General features: G+C 39.7%; 1 protein-coding gene across 4 annotated transcripts in view; it reads left to right on the top strand.

Moving 5' to 3' along the window:
- Window positions 1-20,898, top strand: part of Daam1 (dishevelled associated activator of morphogenesis 1) — a 176,669-nt gene that overhangs the window by 128,083 nt on the left and 27,688 nt on the right. For 3 of the 4 annotated variants that reach the window (XM_058584620.1, XM_058584621.1, XM_058584622.1), the window contains exons 6-17: window positions 1,032-1,365; window positions 1,954-2,064; window positions 2,174-2,277; window positions 3,489-3,555; window positions 3,796-3,913; window positions 4,341-4,479; window positions 4,722-4,780; window positions 7,889-8,076; window positions 8,586-8,882; window positions 9,178-9,285; window positions 15,938-15,967; window positions 17,098-17,204. In XM_058584620.1, the coding sequence (XP_058440603.1) occupies window positions 1,032-1,365; window positions 1,954-2,064; window positions 2,174-2,277; window positions 3,489-3,555; window positions 3,796-3,913; window positions 4,341-4,479; window positions 4,722-4,780; window positions 7,889-8,076; window positions 8,586-8,882; window positions 9,178-9,285; window positions 15,938-15,967; window positions 17,098-17,204 (1,662 nt within the window). The remainder of the gene's footprint in view (window positions 1-1,031; window positions 1,366-1,953; window positions 2,065-2,173; window positions 2,278-3,488; window positions 3,556-3,795; window positions 3,914-4,340; window positions 4,480-4,721; window positions 4,781-7,888; window positions 8,077-8,585; window positions 8,883-9,177; window positions 9,286-15,937; window positions 15,968-17,097; window positions 17,205-20,898) is intronic. The other variant, XM_046461283.2, reaches the window with a different exon arrangement.

The raw sequence follows: 20,898 nt of genomic DNA, 5'->3' as shown, positions 1-20,898 counted from the left end.
ACAGTAACTAAACTATGGAACCAACCTAGGTGCTCTTCAACAAAAGAATGGACAAAAAAAAATTGGTATATATATATATATATATATATATATATATATATATATATATATATATAAAAATACCAATTTATATTATACCTATATATATATATATACACACACACACACACACAATGGAACCTTAAAGAAGAATGAAATTATGGCATTTGCCAGTAAATGGATGGAGCTGAAAAATATGCTAAGCAAAATAAGCCAATCCCAAAAAACCCAAAAGCTGAATGTTTTCTCTGCTATGCAGATGCTAATTCACAATGAGGCAGGGCTATGGAAATTACTTTAGATTAGGTAGAGGGGAGTGAAGGGAGGGGAGGAGGTATGGGAGTAGGAAGGATAGCAGAATGAATCAGACATTATTACCCCATGTATACATGTAACTGTGTGACCAGTGTGATTCTGCATCATGTACAACCAGAAGAATGAGAAATTATAATCCATTATATATGATGTATCAAAGTGCATTCTACTGTCATATATAACTAATTAAAACAAGTTTAAAAAGTTAAAAAAGAGTAGGGAAAAGAAGAGTATTATTTCAAAACCTCCTAGGGCTGCAAATAGTTATTCGTTTGATAAGCAAATGTCCTGGAGTTGAAGGACACCCTCTGATTTTTCTTACAGTGTACCAGGGTCAGCAGTCAGCACATAGAAGTACATGGGACCTGCAATAACTCAGATCAGCAGATGATTTTAACCGAAGACAAGATATATATTTTGAGTGTCCTTTTGCTCATTTACTCAAATATGGTTCTTTGTACCAGTTTAGATGTATTTACCTCAAATACAGATTTTTTTTTTTTTTCCGGTTTCTGGCTAGATTATAAGAGGCAGGATTGAGAAGCCCTCATCAAGAGGCCTTTGGAACTTTCGGAACTGAGTCTTCTTTCTTTCCCCTGTCCTCCAAAGGTTGTCTGCTAAGGGCTATTGCAAAATCCCCAAGAGACTTAAGTCTGATGCGCTTCTCTTCATGACAGGTTTGTAACCAGATTCATCGACTTGGATGGCTTGTCATGTATTCTCAACTTTCTAAAGACCATGGACTATGAGACCTCTGAGTCTCGAATACATACCTCTCTTATTGGATGTATAAAGGCGCTAATGAACAACTCTCAAGGTCGGGCTCACGTCCTGGCTCACTCTGAGAGTATTAATGTAATTGCTCAGAGTCTGAGCACAGAGAACATTAAGACAAAGGTGGCCGTGCTGGAAATCTTGGGCGCCGTGTGCCTGGTTCCTGGGGGCCACAAGAAGGTTCTACAGGCCATGCTGCACTACCAGAAGTATGCCAGCGAAAGGACCCGCTTTCAGGTGGGCGTTCCCTCCCCTTCTTCTCTCACCCCATCCTTAACTGCACAGATAGGTGCCTTTTCCAGCCCTGAAGGGGGAACACGACTTGAGATTCCCTCCAGCAAGTGACTACTCACACTGTAACTTCCCTTCTTCTGGGTCTAAGGACCAGAAAATAGTATATACTTTCTATAGTCAACCAATCTGAGATTTTAGATTTACTGAACTTTAAAATGCAGGCCTGCAACACATCTTCTGTATCCACTCAGTGGAATGCTCCCCGAAAATTCTACAGATTGCCATTCTTGATTTAGGATTGAGATGAAAAGTGAGATTGTGTCAACTTTTTTACTCAAATGTAAAAACCAAGCTGAGGTAACCAAGTCTTTCATACTTGTATATATGAACATGCATGCTGTAAATTTTTTTAAAGTATAATTTTTAGGACTGATGTGAAAGGAAAAAGAAAGGTAGCTTTCTGTGGATCAGTGGAATTCTGACTAAACACAAGATTTTAAAAATTAACTTATCCGCATACAAAATTTTGCAAAATGAGCACAAGGTTAGTAATGATTCAGTCCTTTGTTTTTATATCTGTATCCTTGATAGACCTTAATTAATGACTTGGATAAAAGCACCGGGCGGTATCGGGATGAAGTGAGTCTCAAGACTGCCATCATGTCCTTCATTAACGCAGTGCTAAGCCAAGGCGCAGGAGTGGTAAGAACCTTCCATATTGTGATTTTAAAAATATGAAGAATAATTTTAAAATAAATTCTATCAAGTCTAAAAAGCACAAATATATGTTTTATCACCCTTTTACTTTCAGGAGAGTTTGGACTTTAGACTTCATCTTCGCTATGAATTTCTGATGTTAGGAATTCAACCTGTAATAGATAAATTAAGGGAACATGAAAATTCAACATTAGATAGGTAAGTGAGCCTGTTCTGATCTGAGATAGTTTATGCTTCTTCCGTGGGTGTGGTACCATATTGAATGGCAGCCTGTGTCTGTAGCACGAGGAGCTCACACCAGGGTGTCGGTTCAGCTAATGATGTTTTTATCCAAAGACTTCATCTTTGAAGGAAGCAGCCTGTTGGGCAGAGAACTTGAAGAGGGTTTTGGCTTTAGACCTTAATCTATATCCTATCCTCGGGTTGCCTTGTCCTTCCTATCTATCCTGGTCCAAGTCATTCATTTTTTCTGAACTTTAGTGATTTTTATACTTACAAAAATTGGTGACCATATTGATGACAATAATGACAACTATCTTGTTTGTTGCTACAATTGACTATAAAACTTATGGTCTCAGTACCCTTGATTGGCATTCTGTGAATGTCACCTTTCACTTCTTGTCCTTTTGTTCTTGTTTGTAGTCATTTTTATCATTTCTAAGATGGCCCCATTACCTCTCAGATCTTTCCTTCTAGTGCCCTTCTTCAATCATTTGCTGCAACATGCTCTTCTTGATATTCTGTAAATATGTCAGTAAAGCTCTTGCCTCAGGACCTTTGTACATACTATTTTGTCAGCTTCAAAAAATATTTCATAGCTGTCCAGATGTTACCTGTTCCCTTGTTCCCTGCAAGAAAGACCTTTTCGAGCCACCACATATATTTACTTCACTTCCCTTTATTTTCTATTCCCTTGACCTGGATTTATTTGTCTACATAGACTGTATCAATCCCTGTGCACAGAATATGTGGTAGTAGGGGTTAATAAATATTTGCATAAACAATGAATGACATGAATATTTCTTTTGTGATCTTCAGTTCAATAGCAAATCAAGTATGGGTAGATGGGCTTATTTTCCACAAAGGGACTCCATGAGTGGAATCTGAACTTGATTATTTTTAGATTTGATATATATTAATTTAATAATTGTCTAGTATGTGCTATGCACTGTAGGTTTCTAAATTTTTACTTTATCTTGATCTTAATCTATTTTTCCCTTATAACAAAATTAAGTGAAGTCATTCAAGTATTCAAGTGAAGTCATTCAAGTCATTCAAGTATTATTATATATCTTTTGGAGAGATCTCTGAAAATTTAGGAAAGGCCTTATTGTTAATGTCCTGAATCCTATGTACTTGTGTTCGTAGCATGTTCTGCTTTTAATAACTTTTCTTTAATTATCTTTCAGGCATTTAGACTTTTTCGAAATGCTCCGAAATGAAGATGAACTAGAATTTGCCAAAAGATTTGAACTAGTATGTATACTTGTCATTATTCTGGTTTAACTCACCAGCTCACAGAATTTCTCCTTGAAAGGGTACTGTAGCATTGGCATGGGTCAGTGTAACCTGTGAACAAAAATCTAAGCTCTATTTTTTTTTTTTTTAACCTAAGACACAGGATTAGTTTGTATTTGCCTTGGACTTACTTATCTTGCATTGGGAGAATTGAAGAACTTGGGTGTTTGACTTCGATTTGTTTTTCCTGTAAAATAGGTTCACATAGACACAAAAAGTGCAACTCAGATGTTTGAGCTGACCAGGAAGAGGCTGACTCACAGTGAAGCTTACCCTCACTTCATGTCCATCCTTCACCACTGCCTCCAGATGCCTTGTAAGTGTTCGATTCCCTGGGGGGTTCAAGCGATGAGACACTGCCCACTGGGCTCTGTCTTCTGATTGGTTCTCACGGGGCTGGGGCGTGTACACCAGGGATTACAAAACTCCATTTCGTGACAGACCATGTCTTTCCCCCCACAGCTTAAGGGATACAGTGGAATTCACAGAATGAAATGAATTTATAATTTACTTTTACTTTGAAAATAAATATAAGCTTTACAACAGACTTAGAAAGGGGTAGAAAATACCTCTCAGTTGAATAAATAGTCTTTAGGTGTCAAAATTCCAGCATTTGGGGAAATGTTGGTGCAGATGATATAAACATCTCTTTGGATCTGTGGCTTTAAAGCGTGACCATTGTTGGGAAATACTCAGTTTACAAACAACTTGATGATTTCCTCCACCATTCTTTTCCTTTTTAGACAAGAGGAGTGGTAACACTGTTCAGTACTGGCTACTGCTGGACAGAATCATACAGCAGATAGTAATCCAAAATGACAAAGGACAGGACCCCGACTCCACACCTCTGGAAAACTTTAATATTAAGAATGTCGTACGAATGTGAGTCTCTTCTTATTCCACTGCCTGTGACATAATGGTGATAATATAAGACATATATTTTATCCTAGGATCAAATATAAAGTCACTCTATAAGCACATGCAATATTTGTAAGCAACGTCTGGGTTTAAATGGGTATCAAGCATGTACTGAGGATTTTCTCTGCAGTAGACTATTTTTGTACCCAGGGAGAATGCATTTAGTGGTCAACCTTTTGTAATGAGTACTCGTTTAACTTATACAGGTTGGTTAATGAAAATGAAGTTAAGCAGTGGAAAGAACAAGCAGAAAAAATGAGAAAAGGTAAGCGGTGAGGCCCTCACAAAAGAAGACGCGGCGTTACTGATTGTTGGGTGACCCTGACAAGAGCAGGGGACGTGTCGTTGGTTGTTGGGTGACAACCCTGCTCTTCCTATCTTTGTACTGACGTTTCCTGTTGACTTACGAACATCAAGGAACTTTTCTTTTTCCATGTCTTGAGGGGTTTTTGCACAGGCTTTTTTTTTGAACCAAGCAATTTTAATTGTCATGCTGATTCTGAAATATTTTATTTCTTGGCTTATAATCACATAAATTTTTTGAAGAGTTTGTGACATATGCTGCTTAGTATTTGTTAATTCAAATGTTCTTAACTACCAATCATCCAGACCCTTCTTCTGCCCCATAGCTGCTCTTTAAATACTTCAGGTCTTAAGAAATAGAATAAGGGACTCTAGAATTTTGAAATTTTGCCCAGAACTTTAAAAGAGAAGCGTAACCCCAGCCGTAACCCACTGGGTCTCAGCATCCCAATTCTCTCCATGACCTCAATTTGGCACCCATCATAAAAAGAGAAATCATGCAGAAAATCAATGACAATTGTAAAGATATGTGTTATAAAACTACAACAAGCCAGTTGTTAGTATTTGAATAAGTCTTTGATATTATCCCCCTTGTGTTCCTCATGGTGCCAGCCACTCACAGAAATGGATAGCTTTCCTACCTCCTTCAGAATATTAGCAAATTAAAATTGGCTGTTTTGTGAGAACAGCCCTAATCCTAGCCGCCGCTCTTTCACCATACTGGTCAGCTGACTTCCTTTTCCTTGTCCAAGTTACACAGTCACAGCCAATGAAATGCAGTAGCACTCACCCCATTAGTTAATGCTCTGAAAAGAATGTCCAGGAGATGGCTGAGCATTTCCTTTCCTCTCATCACATTTATCCTTTGCCGTTGAGCACAAAAGCACCGCTGATACAGGAAAATACCAAATGTGAATTCCTGTTCTGTTAACTAGTTCCCATATGTATCTATGCTGATCTCTAATAATTGAGGCTCTGCATGCATTTTTACAATTAAATTTCAGGAACTGCTGTGGAAAGAATAGAAACATTGACTAAAAGTTAGGGTAAAGGGAGATGAAACCAAGGAGAAAATGATCCATGAGTGGGTGTTTGAGGAATACTATTCCACCCCAGAGCATGGAGATTCGCAGCTGAGGAGAGCACTTGGGACATAAGTATTTGCACCATAATAACTCCACCTTCCCTGATTCCCTGAACAGGATAAGTTATGTCCTCTCTTCCCCTCCAGCCTCCCCTTCTGCAATGTGAAGATTAAACCTAACTCACAGGGATGTTGTGAAGATAAAGTGTCAAAACAAATAGAACGTTAGCATGGTATCTGGCACAATAAATGACAGCCGTTATTACAAGATGCAGGTGGCTGAGGTGGTAGAGGAGAGAATCCCCAAGGTCAGGGAGAGGAACAGGATTGTTTAAAGTGAAGTCATGGGTATAGTATAAAAGAGGAAAGATTGAAGATTTGATCTTCTATCCTTTTCTTGGGCTTTAGGAAAGCAAAGTTAGATTCAAAAGGGCACATGTTGACAAATTAGTGAGGAGGCAGAGGCTGTGTAGAGCAGAAAGTTCCATGGACCTGAAAGGTGAAGAATATTTGGAGGAAAATTGTCTTTGGTGGAGAGCCTGCCCAGGAAGTACTCAATGAAAGCTTAGCAAATATATAGTCAATGCAGACTATGTATGGGCGTGTCTTTAGACTGGAGCTTCCCACACCTGGCATTAAACTAGGATCATCTAAGGAGCATTTGGAAATCACAGTCTCCTAAGCCCTGCTCCAGCCTACAGAATAGCCTACTTAGTGTGGGGTCTGGAAGGTACTGGAATGTCAAGACCTCTTAGGATTCTGAGGCAGCAGGATTTGTCAGTGGCATTCCTGTGAGAAGAACGCTAATCCCTCGGCTTGTTGTTTTCAATGAGAAATGACATGATGACAGAAAAAGGAAAAGGGGATACGGTGAGGTAGTTTTTAGATGCAGATCCAAGGAGGTCAGAGATGCATCCACAGAGTGGTAGAAGTGGGTCAGTGGTTAACTCCAAGGCTGCCAAAACCCAAGCATTTTAATGGTTCATGCCTCTCCCTGCAAATCGCAATTCTGGGGGACACGAAAAGAGAAGGTCAGGGACAGAGACAACAGAATTTAAATGTGTTATCAAACTCAAAAAATAGAGACTAACTTTGTATAACTTAGCCTCAGTGGGTTATATCTCTGGTGGATTTATTGATATAAAAAGAATAGGAATTGGGGCCAAGTATTTGAAATAAAAATCTTCAGCCTAAACTTAATTCTTTCTCTTTTCCAAAGCTCATCACTCTTGTCAGCAAGCACATATTCGCTGGCAGTGTGAATAAGTGTCCTGCTAAATCGGGTGCCCTGTTCCATTAGAGCAGGACTAGGGAAGCAGGAAACCACAGCTGAGAGCTAATATTTTTCTCCCCACATTACTGATTTTCATGCTCAACCTACACTCCTGTCCTTAAGGTATTTGATACTGAGATGATAACATTTGCTTTCCCGAGTTTTAATAGCTTGCTGGAAGCATAAAATACTTCAGATGGCCTTCTGAGAAGGGAATGGGAGAAACAAGTTGGTGTCACGCTGATGACGTGGTCTGCAGCAGCTTCTAATCATGTCAGAGCCTCCCTTTCAGCCCTTCCGCCAGTGGGACAGAGCCAGCAATCCTCACTCATCTCCCTGTCCCATTTCTAATTTGTGAGAAGAGGCCCTTTTAACATTCGTTTATTTCCTAGTGGGGCTCAGGGGCCATTTCTGTGACAGGATTTTGAATTAGCTACCCAACATTCTCCTCCACAAATAGTTACTCAAACTTTGTTTCATTTTTAGAATTATGGTCTCAGGGTCTCTACTTGGGTTAACATTGTAGTTAGTGGAGTTGTTCATCTGAAGCCCTTCAAGCATGAGCAATGTTAGCCTGGGGGTCTCCCTTTGGTGGGGAGGAGGAACGGTACCAAGCTGAAGAAGAGCTGGTTTTCTTTGTAGGAAAGCTATTTTTGCCTTGAAGAACCTCCCATTTTCATATTCAATTGTTTTTTTTTTTTTTCTATGCGTAGAGCACAATGAGCTGCAACAGAAACTGGAAAAGAAAGAGAGAGAATGTGATGCTAAGACCCAAGAGAAGGAAGAAATGATGCAGACCTTAAATAAAATGAAAGAGAAACTTGAAAAGGAGACTACTGAGCATAAGCAAGTCAAGCAGCAGGTGGCGGACCTCACAGCACAGCTCCATGAGCTCAGCAGGGTGAGGGCCACGGGTGTCTTGCATTCTCGGGCATCTGCCAAAGCCTTCCTTATCCTGGATCCCAGCAACCTTACATAGGCAATTTACATAGATCTGAGATATCTCACGGTTGATCACAGTAGCTTTGAGACCCGCTCCCTCTGTAATCTTGTATTGGTAGCAGAGGTTGGGGGTGGGGCACGTTTTTAGTACTAGCTCTGTACAAAAAGCAGAGGAAATCATATTAGCTTTTACCGTGAAAACCAATTTCATGAAAACCAAATTGTATGATGACATGAAAGGTGAGAGAGCTGTGCATGCTCCGTAGATAAGCTCTCAAGTGTCAAACACAAAGGGTGACTCAACTGAGTCCATAAAGCCCCAAACTCACCAGGCCTTTAAACCCCTGTTCTCACAAGTGCGAGATTTCTCTATGGTACCTACTTAAGGCCAAGTGACAGATTCTCAAAATCATCCAGTGAACTTCTTTCTTCCATTGATTTCCTCTTTTTCTCCTTGTATCTTTTCAGAGGGCCATCTGTGCTTCAGTCCCAGGAGGACCCTCGCCTGGAGCACCAGGGGGGCCCTTTCCTTCCTCAGTGCCTGGGTCCCTCCTTCCTCCCCCACCACCCCCACCCCTGCCAGGAGTGCTACCTCCTCCACCACCTCCCCTTCCCCCAGGAGGCCCTCCCCCTCCCCCAGGGCCACCTCCTTTAGGGGGAGTCTTGCCACCTCCCGGTGCGCCAATGGGACTGGCACTCAAGAAGAAAAACATTCCTCAGCCCACAAATGCCCTGAAGTCCTTCAACTGGTTGAAGCTGCCTGAGGTGAGCCATTGGTTCCCATGTTGCTGCTGGTAGATTAGCCTTAGCCACTCGGTGTGTCTTCACTGAAAGAAAGAAACAGCCCTGACTGCTAAAGGACTTCATTTTCCTGTGTGGACTCAGGGTTCTAACTCGCTCAGATATTTAAGTGGTAAAGCTTCTGAAATATTGACAAGTTGTTTGAGTGTTGTGTAGAATGAAAAATTGGGGATAGCAGCACTTTTTCTAGAAATAACCATGTCTATTCTTTATGTATACAACTAAAAACCAGAGAAACTTATTCACTTGATGTTTCTAGAACAAACTGGAAGGAACGGTATGGACCGAAATTGATGACACAAAAGTCTTCAAAATTCTAGATCTCGAAGACCTGGAAAGAACTTTCTCTGCCTACCAAAGACAGCAGGTAATAGCATGTGCCCTACAGATGCCAAAAAAAGTAAAATAATCACGTCCTTGTGCATGATCCCCAGGCCATCTGCCATAACTGATCTGATAAGCATCTTAGTTCTGTGCCACATGGTCTGCCCTGCTATGTTCCTGCAAAGCAACACCGTGTGTGTGTCCCCATATTCGTTCAAGTGCCTGTCAGTGTGTGTGTGTGAACAGTTGAAGGTATATGAGCTCTGTGTATCGCGGTATGTGTCCAAGACCTTGTCTCCATTGGTGTAAAGAGGTCTGTATTTTATTGTCACTGTGTGTAGTCAAAATGGGTTGCTAGGAAAAAATAGGGAGATATGTGACCTATATTGTCACCTCACAGTATTTGTTTCTGAAGCCATTTTGGTTTACTGAGTTTTTAAAAAGTACACATCAAATGAATACTCTCAGAAGCAAAATGCTTTTTGAAATAGCTGGATGCTTTAGAAGCACCGGCATTAGTAAATACTATAATTTGGCCGCTAACTAGAACCTGCGGAAAAGTTTTTAACTGTACGTCATAGGCTTGATAGGCTAGGTGGGGGGCTTGCAGAAGCTGAGTAAGTGTGGAGATGGCAGTGACCCAAACAGCACCAGAGAAGCTACGGAAAAGTGAGCAAATCTTATGTAATGGCAGCAGGAACACGTGACTTGGTGCTTGCCAGCTATTCACATTGGCAAGACCCAGCAGGCATCATCTCTGGGTAAGCCCTAGGCACATCCAAATGGTACCTCTTGCTCCTCCAGACGTCCTATTAGTAGAGTTCTTAAGGGTAGACAAGACTCTTCATATCCATACAGTATATGGATAGTTCCAGAAGAACAAAAGAAAGGTGGGGCCCAAACAGTTGACCAGATCCCTGAGAAGGGAAAACTAAGCCAGGAGTGTGAGGAGAAAGAGGCTGGCCGAAGGAGAGGAATGGTCAAGGGAGCCCACAATACGCACCCCCACTGGGGCTTTCCTTGGGCTGCTCGAGAAGGCCCTGCACTCCTGCATGAATCATGCCCAGGGTGGAGTACCCTCAAGCAAGCCATAGACTTCCTAGTTGGCTTACTTGGCTTGGTTCCCAAGAAAGAATGTCTCAGAAAAATACTAAGCACCAAGGGAAAAGATGGACTGAAACTAGGGGAGAAGCAAAAGCTAAAGATTTTTTTTCATTATTATTTCAAGTGGTCTTCAATGCATCTGAAATGGGGAGTTTCAGGGGGGCGGGGAGTATATTTAGCCAGAATATTTTGCTCAAAGAGAGGACAAGCTTCTCTAGCAACTGTTGTGCTAGTTTAATAAAGTTTGAAATAAAACCTGCCATAATGACATAAACCCTAAAAAAACAAGGACCTTCAGCTGGGCCCCTCCATAAATAAGAAGGCAACTTGTACAATATATTACACACCAAATAAAGGAAAATGAAGAAAACAAAGGTATGGCATTGTCCAGTAAAAAGCAAGAGAGCTTAGCTTTGAAAGAACAAACAAAGAGTATGTGTGGAGTCATCCTGCAGGTGCTCTGAGCCCCAGACTGATTGGCTGATTGGCTGCCATATGCTTTCTCCCTCCCACTGCCCCAGTCTCCTGTCCCAGGAAGGGTATCCCCTGGGCCTTGTCATGAAGTCATAGGACATTTTAGCAAATTTCCTAGTAATTCAAATGATCCTTTGACCTGATTACATATCCCACTGCTTTTCCACATGAGTTTCACTTGCTAATGCTGGTCCACGCTGGTTGCCTAAAATGAAGATTTGAGAACTTAGAGAAGTATTTTAAAGGAAGGGAAAGCAGCAGTATCCCAAATGATGCTGTTCAAGTCTGGGCACGTGGGTTGCATTTATTATGAAGGCAAGTGGTTGAAAGACCCAAGGTTATAAGACTCATAATTAACTGGCTTTCAGCAGAAGGTGCAGGAAGATGCTGCCAAAATGCTCTGGGACAAATATGTGGACAATTCTCAAGAGCTCTGGGAGACGGGATTGCAGAAAGCCCAGCAATTGGGTAATTGTCTCCTAGCAACCAACACTGTTTAAGTAATCAGTAGCTGTTCCAATCAGGATAGACTAGAACATGTTAGTTGTACTTAACACTAAGTAGATTGGTAAGTAGAATTAGTTGTGACCAGATTTTTCAGCAGCACTTCCTGAAGAAAAATTTCAACACCTTTTGACACAAGAACGAGAGATGAGAATTTTTAAACCATAAGTATATTTTCCAAATGAGGGTAATTTAAGCCGTTTTATTGGATTTACTAAATGTTGAGAGCCATAAAAATCAAAAGATACAGACATTCTAGTTGGAATATGTAGTACAGAGTAAAGGAAACAAAGTTCCTATCATTGAATGTCCCCTGATCTCACGATGGCAACATCAAAGAACTATGCATTTTCATTTCAGTCTTGGCAGTACATTATATAATTATCACCACATTTGAACTGCTCTCTTTTCTATCCCCAAATGAACACTGGAAACCTATTTTTTTCCATGGTGTCTCCTCTTTCCTCCCTGCTGAGTTATGAAACCCTGGTCAAACTCTCTGGACCACATCCAGTTGTTTGGCTAAATAAATATTTCAGAGAGGCAAGGGGAGACATGAATATCATTACCTGCATGCATGCAATAGGACCCTACACAGAGTATGAATTTGAGAAATCTCAGCAATATCAGGTTAGTTTATTTAGTTGAATGAGGAATGACGCTTAGGAAGTATATACATACGTGTCTATATTACACATGTATACCTATATAAATATAGATACACATTTACACATACATTTGCTTGTATGTGTAAACATATATATGTATAAAACATCGCATATAAAACACATGTATATAAAACATCTGGTTGATTTGAGAAATATATTTAAAATCAAGCATTTATATTATGTACTTTGAAAGATTAAAATGTGTTCAACTTTTGCAGAGTTCCACAGTACAACATACAGTATAAAAGCAGAGGTGAGAAAATCTGTTAATAACCATAATGTGAACTAAAAGATGATAATCAGCATTAAGTATCCATTACATTTCTGATGCTGAGTATTATAAACATAGTTCTCAATGTTATCAACCCTAAAATTTAACTCTCTAAGAGTTCTTTGCTTATTTTCTTATTTAATACTTACCCTTAACTCCATGAGGAGGATATTATTCCTATATTGCAGATACTGAAAATTTGGTTTAGTATGTATTCAGTGCCCCAACAGGTAGCATAATCAGTGGCGTAGTTCTCAGTTTCACTTTGTTCTTAATTCATGGTTTTATTCATTATGAATACCAGACTTTGTAGAGGATTTTCTTTTAACTCTAGTTTTAAGAACAAGACCACTCCTATTCAGATTTTTTTTCCAGTGCATTTATCAAAGGTGTGCAGAGCTGATTGTGTAAGCTTACGTGCACATGAAATGGAATTTAAAAGCATGCCGTTATTTCCCTGCTCACATTCCAAAACGTCATTTGAAAGTCAATTTCTTGAATCTCAGGACTTCTTTTTCCTCACTGAAACTACATCAATACTGATTTCCAAGTCAGCCACAAGAGACTTAGTACATAGTGTAGCATGTTGCTTAGTAGTATTATTTCAGATACAATTAAGCAGTATTCATGTCTGTTTTATGGGAAAATTTCCTCCTGACATGCTGTAAACTCATTTCTCCTTATCTATACAGTTGAACAGAAGGAGAATGAATGGAAGAGAGTCATGGCTCTATAGCAACATATTAACACTCCGGCTCTCTTCCTCCCACTCTTTGCCCAAGGATAGCCCTTCATTTAAGATCCTGTTATCAGTACATGATATAACATTTCAAATCCTCTGTGCTGTGATTTAGGGAACAAGAGATAACTAGTGTCCAGTCTTTACTAGACAGTAGTTATCTCTTATTTACTAAATCTGACCTTTACTTCTAATTTGTAATATATAAGTCGTTTTTGAGTCCCATGTGAAACATGAGTAATATCTTCTTCTGACTGTTTTATAAATGTTCAAAGTTTTTTTCCTTTTATAGTTTTCATTATTCTGTACCTCTAATTTGCACATTAAAAATGATATGATTTAACATATTTATTTCAGCAACCTTGACCCTTACCCTTGGCATATGAAGGCAAAAAAGAAAATTGTGAATAGTGTTTTTTTTTTTTTTTTCAGTCTGGATGTAAGGTTAAAGGTTCTGTAACTGGGCTTCATGGTAAGGGTTAATCAGATACAGATTTTTATGTAAGTATTAGTAGATGCATTTTTTTTCTGTAGTGAAATTCCCACCTTTAATCAGATTTTACCAAGATATTTCAAAGTTTGAGAATTGTTCCTATAAGGATCGTCACTATCTATGAAGTATTAGGTCATTTCTTCTTTGTGGATTCCTATTTAGAGCACTCTATCATCAGTGGTTCCTGAAAATGCAAGTGCCAACTTTCTATTTATATTCCAAGCCCTAAGCACTTCACCATATCATCCAGAAAAATCAGACATCCTGTTAGAGCCAAATATAGGCGATCCTATCATATTTGACCAAAGCCAATTAGAAGTATCTTTTTATATTCGCTTCTGATTTTTGAGTGAATAATTTAAGGTTCCAAAAAGAATATTAACTTACTTCTTCAAATAGGCCTGGAAGCATCTTTATTTCTAACATGCCCCTTGTAATGAAACTCATAAGGTTTGTGATTTTTATTCATAATATATTAATTAACAGACCTTTAAGGAAGTGTAATCTTGGGCTGGGATTATGGCTCCCTGGTACAGCAGTTGCCTGGCATGTGTGAGGGACTGAGTTTAATTCTCAGCACCACATATAAATAAATAAATTAATTGATTAAATAAAGGTCCATTGATTTTTTATTTATATATATATATATATATATATATATATATATATATATTTTTTTTTTTTTTAAAGAAGTGTACTCTTTAGGCTAGCAATTAACCAAATCCTCCCATGGTATTCTTTATCCTCACCTCTGGAAAGATAAGATGTGTGACATAGCTATTAACAGTCATACTTATTGCTGCTGGTGGTAACAAAGGAAAATCTTGACAGCCTTTCTGCAGCTTAGCTGAAAGAGGCAAAACATGAACTTGATTGTCAGTTTGAACAATAAAATAATGTCACATGATACCTTTCTAGTATTGAGCTCATAAATGACTGTGAGGTACTGTGAGTGATGCTTGACCTGCATCCTCACATTTAATAATCTAGCTGTTGACCCCATTTTTACAGATAAACTGAGCCCCAAGTCACACAACCAATAAATGACAGCTGCCTGATTCTATAGACTAGTACGCTAGAGGTCAGAAGTCCCAATTTCCTGATAAATGGGATCAGAAGATATAGGATACTTGGCCAGAGAACTTCATAAGTTTCATCTTTGATGGCCAGATGGAGCAAGATCTAAGTTCAAGTAGCAACTTTCTCTTTAAGAAAGAGGGTGGGAAAAAAAAAAAAAGAAGAAGGGTTAAGATGACCTCATGGGGTTCATTTCACCATAGTCTTTTCTGCCCTTGAAAGGAAACTATTTTCACAGAAGAGTCCTAAGGAGCTTCTGAGTAGAAATCTTGGCAGTTATAATAGGGACAAAAGAAATCTGGGCTATCAGAGGAGAAAAAATATTTCTTGTGGTTATCAACTTATTTTGTAAATGCCTTTTTAGCAAAACAGTCCTCCTTGTATGGGTAAAGCAAGGGGAAGAAGACACACTCTGTTTCCCACTAGAAGAATTATGTGAACGGCTCATCTGTGTAAAATTGGCCTTGGCAGTGCTGCCAAGACCAATGAGACCTTAAGGAATCTGCTGAGCAAATGCTGGTTGTGCAAGCTGTTCACCCAAAAACTGGGGTGTGTTTGCACACCAAAGCTTTATTCATTCCAGCCTTGCAAAAGTATGCAATGAAAAAACTGTCACTTTCTCATAACATGTCAATTACCTCTTCTTCTTTCCCTTCTTTACTCCAAGTCTTTTCTAAATACTATTTCAAGATGAGGCTATTGCCCCAGGGTACTTGAACAGCCCTGGGGCAGTCGGGATGGGCCACCAATGGCTGCACACCCTGTGAACCACTGCTTGCCTCTGGATTGCATGTTCCTTTTCCTCATGCAGACCCCTTACACCTTCAGGCATTGTTCAGACCCTCTTAGGGATACTGAGGGTTAATATCACCGACTTAGGTTGTTCAACTTGTCTCTTCTTAATCCTCACTTATGATATAAGAAGATAGTAGATTATTCCCACATACAACCCCAAAATAATATTTTTCTGGTGGTACTGAACAATGGAAAGGTGACTCAAGTAAAAATTTATGTGTTAAGTGAATGGAGCCCAGTCTAAGAGAATTTGTTCCTTACGCAGCTTGGGTCCCTTTGGCGTATTCTAAGTCCTTTTCCATTTTAAATTTCATTTACCAACATTGGCAATTGCGTGCAACACATGTAGTCATCTTCCTCTACCCCAGTGCTTTGTGCTGTGCTCCTCACTATATCTTCAGCCAGATTCTCACAGTCATCATCTCTCACTGGCGATCGCAGGAGCACTGATCATCTTTTACCCTGCACCACCAATTTCCTTGACTGCTTTGACTTTCCCCCATTTGTTGCTGTGATTTCTGAATTGCATGTATCTGATTTGCCTTTTCCATGCCTCTGCCATGGCTGTAGGATTTCTTTGTGAACAGTAACTCCAAGCAGGTAAGTGAGCTACTACCTAAACCTTGCTTAATGTAACTTCTTGGCTCACTATAAGCTCAAAACTTCTCAGTGATCCTGTTTTGTTGTTTAGAGAGTATAATGCAATGTCTAGGTAATTCCACATTGGGTTTCAACTCTTACTTTATATCTGGAGGTATGCCTGAAGCCTCGGCACAAGAGACACTGGCTTTGGGTCTCAAGTTGATTCATATTATAGATTCTATATTGCCTTTATTTCCTAAACTGTTATACAGTTCCAGAGCTCTTTGGTTTCCTTACATTTTTAAAACACCATAATCCATTTTTAATTGATCTTGACTACTAATAATATCAAATTTGCTATTTATCAAACTGGTCCGTGTTTTCTTCACCTTGAACCTTTTGTTATTATCTAAACCTCTGATGTGCAGTTTAATCAAATTGCATTTTATATATAATTGATTTTTGCCTATTCCACCATAATTGCGACTGGCCCTCACTGCTTAGTACAGCCCAGAATCTGAAGTGGTGTTTCATTGTTAATTCAGGTAACTGAGCTCATGTCTTGAGCTGCCCCCTCCCCACTGTCCATCAAGCTTCCAGTGTAATGAAAGGTGCCATCTGGCCTTGGGAGCTTCCTGTTGCACATGAAGAAGTTTGGGAGGGTTTATTGTTCAGCTTTTTGAAGTGCTCAGGATGCAAATGGTTCTGGGGTGAATGGACCCTGCAATTGGCGGGACCAGCAATGGCAAGCCTCAGCTGAGCTTGATTCATAATGACAGTTCTTCTGTCTGCTGTCTGTGGGGATTTGGGGGACAAAAGGAGGACATCACTCATTGATAATTTATGCACACTTAGCATCTTCAACTTGGAAGCTCTGTTCTTCCAGATAATGCTTTTTCAAATGTGGGTGGTCAGCTTCTCTTATTTCTCTTTACCAACTAACTAGATTGTAGCCTTTGTTTCAATGCCACCACCTCCCTACACTCCCCACCTCACCATCTCAGTCTCATCTATCTGTGTATGTGTATAGTGTATAGTGTGTGTGTGTGTGCGCGCGCACACTCGTGCACACGCGTGTGTACACAAAATGTGAAGTCTGGTGTCTGAAAGTCACTGACTTTGATGGATTTCTTTTGTGCTCTTTATAGAAAGAAACAGATGCCACCGATGACACACTGAGTTCCAAAATGAAAGTCAAAGAGCTTTCAGTGATTGATGGTCGGAGGGCTCAGAATTGCAACATCCTGCTGTCAAGGTATTGTTGAGGTTGAGTAAACATTTCTAGTAGGACCAACTTTTCTATTTTGTGGCTCAAAGCCACGCATTTATCATTTCATTTGAATCTCTTTAATTGTACCTGCTGAGTACAGATCTTTGGGTTCCCTTCTGTTTAGAGGGAAGACTCTTGGGGTCACTTTCCCTAGTGAAATATGTCAGAGCTGGATGCCAATTCTCTTAGGGTTTCATTTCCACAGACTTCCAAATTTAAATTAAAATGTATCCTAAGTCAATATTTTCTTCCCAGGCCTTTAAAGTAGACTTGACTGGTTTTATACTTCTTGGCTATCTTTGAGTAACACTGTCACAGAATCAGGACCCACGTTGATGGCTCTTTATTTTATTTTGCTTCCTGTATTTCACCTTTTTATATTTTAAGCTCATATGATTTCATGTTCTTTTTGAGTTTTTTTGTGCCTAAAAATCTGTGTAAATCTCAAACTTCAGTGAAATATTAATTTGTCCCATTCAGCCCTGTTCAGAAATCTTTCTTATAATTAGTGAACCATCACAGCCGTAGAACTTGAAAAGAAGAAAGGAAATTGGGGAGCCTGGAATCTGATTGTAGCTTGAGGCAAAGTTGTCAGGTCATTCTGAGCATTTCAAGTAACTTTTCTGTGTCTAGTTTCTTCTTTTCTCTGAAGGAGACTTCATAGTAGGCAAAGATACCCAACGCTTATGAGAGGCATGGAGATGTAAAGAATGCTGAATGCGGGGCTTTAAAGATAAGTTACATTTTGGAAGGAAAGTCGTATGTGCATGAGGCTGGTATAAGGTGACTATCAGGAAAGAGGGAGGGAAAGTAGAGGTCCTTATTAGATCCCCTTAGACTGAGTTTCTTTTAACACAAAACGCTGCTGCTAGGTTTTCAGCATGGAAGCTTGATTGTTGGCCAGATACATGTTACTTTAGGGAGCAAATGTTTCTTTCAGTGAAAGAGAAATTGAACCTTAGTGAGATCCCTGAATTTTAATGCAACTTGTAAGGTAACATGAACCGCCCGGTTAGTATTTCATTTCTGCTCTAGCTGGAAGCTATGTGAATGGGCAGGCGCTGTATTTATTCTAATTTTTGCTTCATGAACCATGCTTAGGTTAGATAAAGTATCTATCTGCCTTAAGAAGATACTTACTTTCAAGGTGTGCTTAGTTTTCTTCTATAGCTTGAACTGTTTGTTTTATTATCTTCTTGCAAATAACATTCTCAAGTGCAAAACTAAATAAAGATTTGGGGAAAGATGTGTGTGTGTGTGTGTGTGTGTGTGTGTGTGTGTGGTGTTTAATGTGAGACACTTTCCCTATATATTTTTTTGCTTTTGCAACCCAGATGAATACTTTAAAGCAGCTTGATAAAGAGAGCTATCACCCTGAACTTCTTTAGCGTCAAACTGCTTATAGAGTGAAAACTGTGACCTAGTTTCTTATAGACAGATTATCCTCAATGCTAAGTGCCAGCCAGGATAATTACACTAGTTATAGATAAGGTTACAACTCTTTCTGGCAAGTTTCCCTTTCCATTATTGAAGGAATTATTTCTTATTCCTGGTGTATGATTCCCTTGTTACCCTAAAAGTGTCAGAGCTGAAAGTGACTTAGAACTTGTATGTGTCTGAACTCTCTGGGAGATGATTTAAAGACCTTGTGTTGTATCTATTAGATTATCTATTAAAATCTACTTTGATGAGTATGTTTTGTTACAATGAGCACAATTAAAAGGCATTTTGTGGCTAACAAAGTAATTCTGGGTCCCAGTTGACCTTATTGTTAGTTGTGCCTTATTGATTAGGTTTAAAACCTCCTCTCCCACAGGATTCAGTACCACTTCCTTTTCTCTCCGTGATGAGATGTTTTACTCTCCCATCAGCAAAGCGCAAGCTGACATGTTAAATGTGCTGTGCTAAAAATGAAAATAATCAAGCTGATTTAATGTGTATTATATTTAGTTTTTCAACCAGTTCGAATTTTTTTATTCTCCCCTTTTCATTGACAATTTATTCCTATACACAAAAGAAAGCTAGGAAAAGCCTTAAAGTAGGGAAGAAATAAATGAAAGTGGATCTGATACCTTTTTTCTGGACAGTCCCCACTTTGGAGCCTGTATTTGCCTGACACTGTGCTAGGTGCCAGAGGATTTACCAAAACGTAAGGTAGCGTTGCTGCCTTTGAAAGCTCAAGGCTGACGGGAGAAGAAAAATGACACATGCGAGAAGACTTGTGAACAAGGAACAAGTCAGGGGTCACAGGAGCTCAACCAGGTATGAGAGGGGCTCCAGCAATAGTAACCGGAAGAAGTGGGTCCCAAAGGGCAGAGTTACATGGAGGCTTGGAGCAGCCAATCAAGAGAGGCCTGCATGGCAGCAGAGGATCATAGACTGAATTGCATGATACTCAGTAAGAAAGGCTGGGATTCACATCTTATGCTTTTATAAGGACATGAGTCAGCCCAAGGTCAAGTCATAATAACCTTCTCCTCAACAAGATCAGGAAAGTAGTAGTTTTGTAGTGGATATGTGAGAATTAGCCCTAATGTGTGTGAAGTCCCTGGCAGGTGCCTATATGTGGTAGCCGCTCAGTTAATGGCCTGTTTATACATCGTGGGATCAAGAGACTGCAGTTTGTTCAGGAGTTCAGTATGTGTTTTATTAACATTTTAAATTTGGTCTCAGGGCTTTGCAGGATGAGTTGGAAGGGGTCAAGAGCTGAGTGCAGGGGAGCCATGAGATAGGAGTCTTTCTGTTGTCCATGTGAGACCTGATGAGGGACCCTTGATAGGACTGGGAGTCTGATTTTGTGCTTAGGGACAAAGACTAGGATTATTTCAAAGATGGTGTCAAGATTTCCTACCTTTCCGTCTTTCCTGTTTCCTATGTATTTCAATCCCAAAGTCTAGCAAACTTCGTTATTTGTTATCTAGCTGATGAAGGATTTATTTCCCAGCAATCATTAGCACCAAAGTCCAACACAGTGAGAGCCAGTGGCATATTCCATGGGTTGTATTTTCATGGGCCCATGTGCCCACAGTGTGTGGTTATATTTTAGAGCTCTCCTCACATGCTACAAAATCTAGGGGACCCCTTGTTAGGAACCTGCAGTGGCCTTCTGGAGCCAAGCAGGCAGGTCTCCTCACGCCTGGTAAGGAAGGTGTTTATTGTTTACAACTTTAGTCATCAAGTTCTCAGAGAGGTGTGAATTTGAATGGGGAGCTCCAGGGACCCAGGAACATGCCTTTCACAAACTCAGGAGAAGAATGGAGAGGGCAGGGTATACCTCAGAATGAGAAGCCATTAAGAACTTGATCTGTTCAGTTGTCTATCAAAAACCAATTTAATGAGCACATATTATTACAATAGTTCTTCAAGCAGCTTTTCTATTGTATGTATATGGGCGACAGTAGCCATCTGAAACACAAGTTTTATTCTCCAAAACAGACCTCTTCTTTCAAAAAATGAAGAGAGAAAAAGAAACTTGGAAGCAGGTTTATATTACAAAATGAACCCACCTAAAACACAATTTTATGAAGTGTTCTGCCATTCTTTTTTTTCCAGATACTCACTTGACATGGCAGTCAGGGTGTCGTAAACCACAAAAAGCTACTTTAAATAGGGGGATTTGGCTCCAATCCACTGAAACAGAGCTAGGGCTGATCTAGCCATCCATCCTTAACTTGTTTTA

Source organism: Marmota monax, unplaced genomic scaffold, assembly GCF_021218885.2.
Source record: "Marmota monax isolate L192 unplaced genomic scaffold, Marmota_monax_Labrador192_F-V1.1 WCK01_AAM20220418_F8-fsc00001, whole genome shotgun sequence".
Taxonomy (NCBI): Eukaryota; Metazoa; Chordata; class Mammalia; order Rodentia; family Sciuridae; genus Marmota; species Marmota monax.
Note: the sequence above shows the minus strand (reverse complement) of the source record. Positions and strands in the feature narration are given on the sequence as shown.